Here is a 9535-nt window from a genome sequence, read left to right on the forward strand (position 1 = left end):
TGGGCTTTGAAGCAGGCAAGGCCTAGCACGTAGTAGGTGCTTAACAGTGGGAGTGTTGAATCAAATCAAATGAAACTGAATGTTAATGCAGTTTCTAGACTTGTGCAGTCCCCATTATGCAGGTTTCTCAGGCATTGGGAGGGGACTTGAATCAACAGTGCCAGAAGGCCTGAGCCCCTTCCTCCCAGCCGGGGGAGAAGCAGAAACCACAGGGCCCTGTGTCTCTTTTCCAGACCCTGTCTCTCAGGCTCCCTGGTTTCCCTGCAGTGCATTGGTGAGTACGCCCCATCTCTAAGGGTTTGGGCCTGGGCCAGCCATGAGCAGGGAGGGGGACCTTCACCCTCTCTCCTAAATCTCTCAAAGAGTAAATCTTGGAAAGGGCAGGGTTGCATTAGCATTAGGTGAAACTCCAAGTTTTGCTCTGCTTTGGTCCAGCCGCTGGGCTTGTCAGCTGATGCTCCTGCAAGTGGTTGATGCAAAGAACTTCCTCTACCATCTGCACACAGCCCCATGGCCTGAGCAGAGACCTGGGAAAGAAAGAGGAAGAAAAATGGAAAGGGCAGGACCAGGCCTCCACCCCCTACCACCCTGCTCAGGGTCCACGCAACTTCCTTTGTCACTGTCAGCTCAGGTATCCAAGATCATATTATCCACCTTCAGTTGAGGAAACAGTCATTGAAAAGTTAGAATGTGTCTAACTTTGTCCAGCACCATTTGGAAGTAGAAAATACCAGACAAGTAAAAGAATCCCAGGAGCTTATGACTGAGTAAGAGAGAGATGCAAGACGACACGTGGCAAGTGCCAAACTGAGTAGCAGTCACAGTGGACCTGCTGCAGAGAGCTGGACAGGGTCAGAAGACCCAGGCGCTAGTCCCACCTACATCCCGTGTGACCTTGAGTAACTCCCCTAACCTTTCTGAGGGGTGTTTTCCCAAGAAGCCCTTTAGTCCAACTGCCCAGTGAGGATCTCAGGGGTCTGTTCTAGCTCTAACAGAGGAGATCAGAAGAGAAATCAAGTGCTGTGGCCCAGCTCATCCTACTGGCCTCATCCAGAAGAACTGAGCCGGACCCGCAAAGATGGCCAGAAATTGGAAAGCCTAAGAGAAAAGGAAAAAGGTCACGTCACTACCTTTGCAGTTTAGCAGTGTATGTGCTTCCCTGCTGGATGTTAAGATTTTTATTCATTAACATGTGGCCCCCCACCACTATCTAGTGTGTGGGATCTGGCACATGGTGGCTAGTCAATGAATGAATCAATGAATGAATGAATCAATGAATGGTCACATCCTCTGAAGTGCTGTACCAAGTAGCACTGAAGGCACAGAGATGTATAAGTGACAGATCTTCCTTGAGGAGCTTCCTGTCTTACTGGGAAGACAAGACCAAAGCAAGATGACAACAAAAGGCTGGCCAACACTAGGGACAGGCTGTGGGAATTCCAAAAGAGGAAGATCCCCAGGGATTAGGTGGCCTGGAAGTGGTGCTTAAGCTAAACACTGGAGAATGAAACTGTGGGTTCATGGAGGGCAGGACCAAGTCTGTCTTTCTGTCTTGTCCACCACTCTCCCAGCATCCAGCACTGCCCCCCAGACACAGTAGGCACTTGACACAAGTTTGTGGAGTTAATTAATGATTTAGATAAACAGGAGAGGAGACAATTTCAGGGAGGGGGGACTTCCTTGTGTAAAAACAGAATGACTCTTTTAGGAAGGTACAAGCAGAACAATTTGGCTAGACAGGAACTTTCTATAAAGACAGCAGGAGGCTGCTGGGAAGAGAAGTGTCAACTCTGCCCTGCCCATGAAGAGGGAAGTGAGAGCTTTGAGGGAGTGACAGCATGACATGGAGAAAGCAATGTTAGAAATCAGATGATGTTTGATAAACCTCTGCCTTGCACAGATGCATGGGGAAGGATGGCAGCCTTTTCCCCTTAGAACGACCACCATGGCAGTGGCTGCCCAAAGGACTGGAGGAGGCAGAGAATGGGACAAAGAGGTGGAATGGGAGGATTTTATAGGAGTTAAAGGGTCAGATGTGAAAGCCAGGTCAGTGAGAAGACACGATGTCAGATTGCAAGACCCCTTAGCAGGGGAAAGGGACTTGGAGAAAGATGATTTGGGGAAGGGAAAATCTAGTTTCTGGAGATTTCTTCCCACTTCCAGGTCCCAAGGCAGCTGTGGGCGTCTGTTTACTGTTACTCAGTGGGAGTGGCTGGGCACAGTCCACCTGAGCAGGGCTTTCGTAATTCTGCATCACTATTTGTTTTGAAGGTCTTGAATTCCCAGCATAATGGACACACCCATGACCACAGTCTAAACTCCTAAACACATCCAAAGCCAAAAAAAGGAGAGGAAGATTTAGGGAAAGCCTGTGGTCTGGGACACTCAATATCTCCCCGTGAATAATTCCAAATTGGCCTGGTCCTCCCCACCCATCTGGTCATAGGGCCCTGCTCAGGGTAGACGGCGGGCTCTAAGGGGAGGCAGCCCCATTCCCCAAGAGCCTGACGTCCTGCTTTCTCCCTCCTTCCTACCGAGTCCAGCCTGTGGGCACAGCCTGAAGACTACTCGGGTGGTGGGCGGGGAGGAGGCCCCTGTGGATGCCTGGCCTTGGCAGGTCAGCCTCCAGTACAATAAACAGCACATCTGTGGAGGGAGCATTCTAGACCACCGCTGGATCCTCACGGCAGCTCACTGCTTCAGGTGAGGCCTGGCTGTGAGGAGGCTGGTGGGGGGGGGGCGGTCAAGGCCATGGAGGGGCTGGAGAGTCTGGGGCCCTGTCTCCTCCCCCTCTTCCTTTCCCCTAGAAACCACTAACAGGGTATGGCCACCGCAGTGAGATGCTGGCCAGGATGCCCTTTGTTGGGCATTGGGCTTTGAGCAGAGAATTCTGGCATCAAGCTTGACCTCTTCCAGGTGGGAAGGCATCAGACACCCAGTGACCTCTCCACACCCCCATCTCGTTCACTGCACCAAAGCTCTTCCCATCTGCCTGGAGTCCCAAGAACTCACTCCTTCTTTACCAGTCTTCCAGGAAGTGGTCTCAAGGTCTAGAGTCTCTGCCACTCCCTCGTTATGTCCAGAAACTTAAGAAAACTAAAAAGTATGGATTCCCTTTCAGCCCGGCACAGAGAGGCCCAGCCACACCTCTGGGAAGGGCCATTCCCAGGCCCTCTTCACTTCCATTCATTCACATCCGATGAGTACCTACCCAGGACCAAGTGCCAGATTATGTCCCCAAGTGCATTAGACCCCTCACTGCCTTCAAGGGGTTCACAGTCTAGGCCAGTGGTTCTTAACCTTTTTTTGAGAATCTCACGAGAGCTGTAAATCTTTTCCTGGAAAAACACTCCAGCACACTAAGCTGTGTCTGGTGTCGGGAGAAAGAAAGACTGGCACATAAGGTAACTGACTCTAGTATAGGTGCCACGTGAGTAACACAGACAAGAAAAAGGGTTGCTGGGACCCCAGAGCTCAAGCATTGGAAGCAGCTCCTTCCCCTGCCCTCCAGTTAGAAGTTTCCTTGGGCAGTTTTCACTAAGGAAAAACAATCGAATCCACTTTTAGAATTTGGCTGCTGGTAGGGGATTCCTCAGACTTCCCCCTCTCCACCACCCCTGCTCCACTACCATGTTACTTCCTAAGGCAGCAACACCCAGCACCCCAACCCCAGGGCCTGAGGACCCAGTCTTTGGTAAAGCCTCCTCATGCTTGGCTCAGGCCTGAGTCCAACTGTTTCTGCCCCCAGGAAGCATCCTGATGTGTCCAACTGGAAGGTGAGGGTCGGCTCAAACAAATTGGACAACACTCTGTCCCGGCCTGTGGCCAAGATCTTCATCATTGAGTTCAACGTCATGTACCCCAAAGAGAAGGACATTGCCCTGGTGAAGCTGAAGTTCCCACTCACATTCTCAGGTGAGAAGTGGCACCTGGGAACACAGCCCCAAGGGCGACCTGAGCCCCTTAGGCCAGGTTTTGCTCCCACTCTGCCGCTAGTTCACTAAATGGCCCTGGGCATGTCACTTCTCCTCTCCAGGCCTGAGCTTGCCCATTTGTTCCCAACTTATACATCAGCCTAACACCACTGAAACTATGAGACTTCCTCAAGCTGTCAGCTAACCCCCACACCATCCCCTGCCAGAGAGTCTTCCAAGGTCCGTTTTCTCCATTTGGAGCACCTCAAGTGAGAACCATAGATTCTTCCAGTCTTGGAGTTGTAAGGGACATCCAGTTGTAAGATAATCCAGCACATTCCCCACCCCTGACCAATGCCCAAGAGCCTGCAAAACATTCCTGCCAAGGGGTCATCGCACCCCTGTTTGCTCTCCTCAAGGGGCAGGGAGCTCATTACTTCTAAGGCAGCCCCTAGAATCTTTGAGCAGCTCTGTTAGATGCCTCATGCTTATTGAGGAGTTTTTAGATCAGCATTTCCAACTGTGGATTCCACAAGACACTTGTCCCTCGGGGAAGAGAGGGCTCCATTGTCAGATAACTTGGAGAAGCATTTTCATACTATAGCTCCCTTCTTGGAGCACACTAGTTTATTAAAGATGTGAGAAGTTTTTAAAAATAATCTGTTATATTGTGTTTAACACACATTTTCTAAACTTATTTGATCACAGAATTCCTTTTTCATGCCACCTCTCTTAACATCCCCCAGAACAGGTGTTATAGAAACCTTGATGTAGACCTTTCAGAGGGCTTAGCTGCCAGGCTCTCCTGAACCCTGGGGTTACTTCAAGATTTGCACCAGGGATTTGCTTTAATCAGGTATGGTAAGCTGACAGACACAGAGACAACTGCCTTTGAAAAAAGAGTTTATTACTTATAATTCCTGAGAGAAGGGGACATACGTCATCACACAGGGCCACATGGGAAAGCCCCCGAGTCGGTGAGGATGCAGAAGCAGCGAGGGGAAGGCATGGCCCGAGTCGTGCCTGTGGCTTCCTCAGGAAGGTATGGGCAAGGCAGGATAGGCAAGCTTGAGCAAGCTTGGGATTGAATCATGTAAATAATTCTCTGGGCTATGGAGGTTTGTCTCTAGTTGTTCGGTACCTGTCTTGGGGTGATTTAAGGCAGGGCAAATGTTGGCTTGATGTGTGAGAATTGAATAAAAAAGGGCATTGGGGATATGGGCTTTGGATCAGTTGGTTTATATGTTAAACGCATGCTCCCAGGCAAGTTGTTTATTGTCTCTAGGAATGAGCTAACCCAGTCTCTCCCAGACTAGCAAGATCCCCAAGATGTCAAAGCATCAGAAAATTTTTAAAAACATGATTAATATTGGAGTTTCCCTCTTCCTCTCTGCTCTGGGCAGACACAGTCAGGCCCATCTGCCTGCCCTTCTTTGATGAGGAGCTTGCTCCAGCCACCTCACTCTGGGTCGTCGGATGGGGCTTTACAAAGCAGAATGGAGGTAAGTCCTAGGCTCAGCACCAAATGGTAGGAGATGCCCTTGTATGAGGGAGCAGCTTCCAGAGGTGATGGGAAGGAGTACCACCCTTCAGAAAAACCCACCTCGGAGGACCACACACTAAAGTGCCAGGCAAAAAGCACTGTTTTGGCAACCCAGAGAATGAACATGGGCTGGGAGGAGAAGGCAAGAATGGGAATGTGAGTGTGTTTTCAACCTCCCAGGGAAGATGTCTGACACACTGCTGCAGGCGTCAGTCCAGGTCATTGACAGCACACGATGCAACGCAAGCGATGCATACCAGGGGGAAGTCACCAAGGAGATGATCTGTGCAGGCCACCCACACGGTGGCGTGGACACCTGCCAGGTGGGGACTCCAAGGATCATGGGGAGTTCTATGTAGGAATGTAGGTCACAGAGACATGAGAAAACCCAGAGGCTGAATGCCCCATGTGAAGACTTGCATATGGTGAGGACTCAATGTGTGATAAAAGGAGGAAGGGAGAGAGGGACGGAAGAAAGGAATATAGTCAGATAGAGACATAAGAATGGATGGGTGGATGGATGTGGGTGGGTGGGTGGATGGATGGGTAGATGCAGACAAGCAGAAAGATTTCAAATGTCTATTTCATACACAAATATAACATTGCTCATCTTTTCCACCCACCCTTACTTCTCATCACCTACAGACTTATGAGCAGGAACCCCAGGTCTGTTTTCTCTGTGACTTTTCCCAAGTTGCTGAACTACACTAAAAAAAAAAAAATCTCATGCTAGATGAGCCCTGGTTTCTGTCCCCTCCCTCAACCCCCACTGGCCACCAGGACTACTTAGCAATCCCTGTGTCTATTCTCACACCCCCACACCTCCAGAGCGCCTTCTTAGCCATTTTCATTAAAACCCCTAACCCTGCTCCCATCCCCATTTTCAGTCAGATTCCTTCATTCAGGAGGCATCTCTTAGTCATCTCTCACGTGCCACGAGCATGGTGGACTTTGGGGACAGTGTCTGCCCTCAGGGAGTGCATGGTGGTGGTGGTGGTGGGGATACATCAACAGTTAGGCTACAGTGGTATTGGGTTGGGAGGGAGAAAGCCCCAGGGGCTATAGAAGCCGGTAAGAAAGACACCCAAATAAGTGCACTTTTCACTATCTGACAATTTCTTGTTGTTTTGTTATTTGTTTATTGTCTCTCTCATCCCATTTGATTCTAAGCTCCCTGTGGGCAAAGATCTTTGTTTTTTTCATTAATTGAATTTCCATGGCCTGGAACAGTACCTGGCACAAAATAGGTACCATGAGAGGTTAAATAAACTAGGAACTACTCGGCTGAACAAAGACAACCAGGCTTTCCTACTGCAGGACACCTTGGAGCTGTCAGTTTGCTAGTGTGAGCTTCGAATCTCTGAGACAAGGCTAACAGCACACCCACAACTTACTTGACCACAGATAAACCCTTTTGCCCCAATGCGCAGATCATTCCAGGGTACAGGAACAGCGTGAGCTGAGGTGGTGAGGGCGGGACAGCAGAGAGCCCTGGGGACACAGGAGAACAGATGGGTCAGTTCAGGGAGGGGAGGAAGGAGGAATGCACCCCCTGGTCTGCCCTCCCAGCAGCCTCTGTTCTGGCCTCTCCCAGGGTGACAGTGGTGGGCCCCTGATGTACCAATCTGACCAGTGGCAGGTGGTGGGCATCGTGAGCTGGGGCTATGGCTGCGGGGGGCCGAGTACCCCAGGAGTGTACACCAAGGTCACAGCCTATCTCAACTGGATCTACACTCTCCGCAAGGTGAGAGGTTTGCCCCACCCGTGGCACCCTCCCTCCCTTCCTCTACCCGGGGGCACCAAACCATCCCTAGGTTTGATGTAAAGGGCTCTGACAACCCTTTACATCCCAAATAATTTTCCCTCCCAGCCTGAGATTCCACCGTTAAGGCTGAAATTTCTTAGGTCAGCAATTCCTATTAAACACAAATACCTTAGGGTAGAGAACCTGCTGAGCTTTATCATTCTCTGTTTCCTGACAGAATGAGAATATCAGATCCTTTCAAGAGAGAAGATTCTGATAAGGAAGAGGGTAGAAAAGTTTATGAGACTTTTTGGACCCTAGAGGGTAGAGGGAGAAGCAAAGGAGTTCAGAAAAGGAAGGTTAATTTTGCACAGGTCACTGTTTTGTCCAGTTTCAAATCATCTGACTTTCTCTGCGTTGGTCTCTCTTTTTCTAGTCTGAGCTGTAATGCTGCTGCCCTTCTGCAGTGCTGGGAGCTGTGTCCCCCTGCCCCGTCCACCAGGGGATCTCCCAGAAGTCAGACACAGAGCAAGAACCGCCATGGGCCTGCCTCTTCACTCACGGCCTCAGCATTTCACGGAGCAGCAAAGAACCTCCATTCCTGTAAGAGATCCCCACAGCCCTGAGGCACCCAGAGGAAGCCAGCAGCCCCAGCATCCCAGGGAGAGATGCAGCCCACTGAAGGAGCCAGCCTGCAGGCCAAGGTCTCAGAAAGCATTGCTAAACCGAGAAGGCACTTTCCCACTCTACTGAATGGAAGTAGACTCTCTTGTGAACACCCAGATCACCAAGGGCTGGAGTGGAGGAGGAAAGGGTCCGAGCCAGCCCTCCTTCTCCACCCATCCCCAAGCCCACTGGAGCAAGAAATCAGTGGTGACATAAAAAATACTGTCCTCCCATTGGCATGACTACTGTACCTACTGTTGTTATTATAGTTACCTCTGTGGCGGCTATTATTAAACAGGTATGTGAAATCTTTGACATACGCTGGCTGGGCTGCTTGTTAAGAACTGAGTTAGGACTATTGAACCTTTATCCTTTGACCTGGGAAGGAAAAGGTCCTGAGGAGGCAGTTACTTCTCAAAGCAGGGGCAGGGAAAAAAGGGATGTGGAGATCAGATCCACTGAGTCAGGGCAAGAGTGAGCTGCAGTCCGGGGAAGTCAGGGTGGGCAAGTCTCCTTCTCGTGCAGGGCTGTCTCCCACTGGCCCCTTTCCCTCCCTCCCCACCTGGGATGTTAGCCATGAGCCAGGGATATCCCAGGACTTGGGAGTGACATGATTTAGGCATTCAAGGGTGGCATTCATTCAGGGCTCCCCAAGTGGCTGGAAAGAGACATTGCACCTCTGTGTCCTTACTTCTTCCACCTACAGAGCCCTCAATGTGGGTTCTTTCACTCATCTAAAAAAAAAAAGAAATAAAAAGTATCACCTGCCAGGTATGAGGCAGTCCCCAAGCTGGGTTCTGGGGAGACAAGCATGAATAAGTCCCTGCACTCAAAATGGTTGGAGAATTAAGCCCTGCGGACTTCTCTGGCAGCTGTATGGAGGCTCAGGTTTTCTCAGGATCCTCTTGCTGTAGTCGAGTCAGATCCCAGATAAAATATACTTGTTTATGCCTTACTAGGTTGTTAGGAAATAATGTAAAGGCTCAAAGGTAATAAAATAAAATAAAATAAGATAAAACCAACAGAACTGTGAGCTGAAACTAAGGTAGTGATCTTGGGAGCAAAAAACTAAAATTTGGGGCAAAGATCTATATGAGGGTTGAGATCAGAACTAAACCTGGACCCACTGCAGGTAGAAGAGCTGCACTTGAGACCCTTACATGAAGCAGAAACAACAGAAGGGGGCAAATGTGGTCCCAGGTGAACGATCCTCTGGAGGAAAATATCCCAAATTTAGAGCCTCAAGATTCCCAGACAAAGATCCTACAACTATGCGTTCACAATCAAAGACTAGAAAAAAATGTTAAAAGAAAAAAAAAAGCAAAAACAGAGCTGGGTGGTTAGCTCAGTTAGAGTGTGGTGTTGATAACACCAAGGTCAAGGGTTTAGATCCCCATCCTGGCCAGCTGCCAAAAAATAAGAAAGCAAAAACACCATAAGAGAGAATCATCAATTAGAATCCCAAGGACTTCAGATGTCAGAATGAGCAGATAATTATAATAATAACTAATTCTTATAGAGTGTTTCTACGTGCCAGACACTGATCTAAGTGCTTAATCATGTATTGCTTCATTTAACACTCACACAAACCTATGAGAGAGAGGCTATTATTATCCTCATCTTACGGACAAGAAAACTAAGGCATAATGAGGTAAACACCTTGCCTGA

At 49.4% G+C, this 9535-nt stretch overlaps 1 protein-coding gene across 1 annotated transcript in view; it reads left to right on the plus strand.

Annotated features, from left to right (window-relative positions):
- The window catches only part of TMPRSS4 (transmembrane serine protease 4), a 35320-nt gene extending 27174 nt beyond the window's left edge, over window positions 1–8146 (plus strand). The window contains exons 7-13 of the mRNA XM_063094503.1: window positions 234–274; window positions 2544–2703; window positions 3749–3915; window positions 5318–5416; window positions 5638–5780; window positions 7052–7201; window positions 7638–8146. Of these exons, the coding sequence (XP_062950573.1) occupies window positions 234–274; window positions 2544–2703; window positions 3749–3915; window positions 5318–5416; window positions 5638–5780; window positions 7052–7201; window positions 7638–7649 (772 nt within the window). The 3' untranslated portion in view covers window positions 7650–8146. The remainder of the gene's footprint in view (window positions 1–233; window positions 275–2543; window positions 2704–3748; window positions 3916–5317; window positions 5417–5637; window positions 5781–7051; window positions 7202–7637) is intronic.
- The last annotated feature ends 1389 nt before the right edge of the window (window positions 8147–9535 follow it).

The sequence above is a fragment of the Cynocephalus volans genome, chromosome 4 (assembly GCF_027409185.1).
Source record: "Cynocephalus volans isolate mCynVol1 chromosome 4, mCynVol1.pri, whole genome shotgun sequence".
NCBI classification, from domain to species: domain Eukaryota; kingdom Metazoa; phylum Chordata; class Mammalia; order Dermoptera; family Cynocephalidae; genus Cynocephalus; species Cynocephalus volans.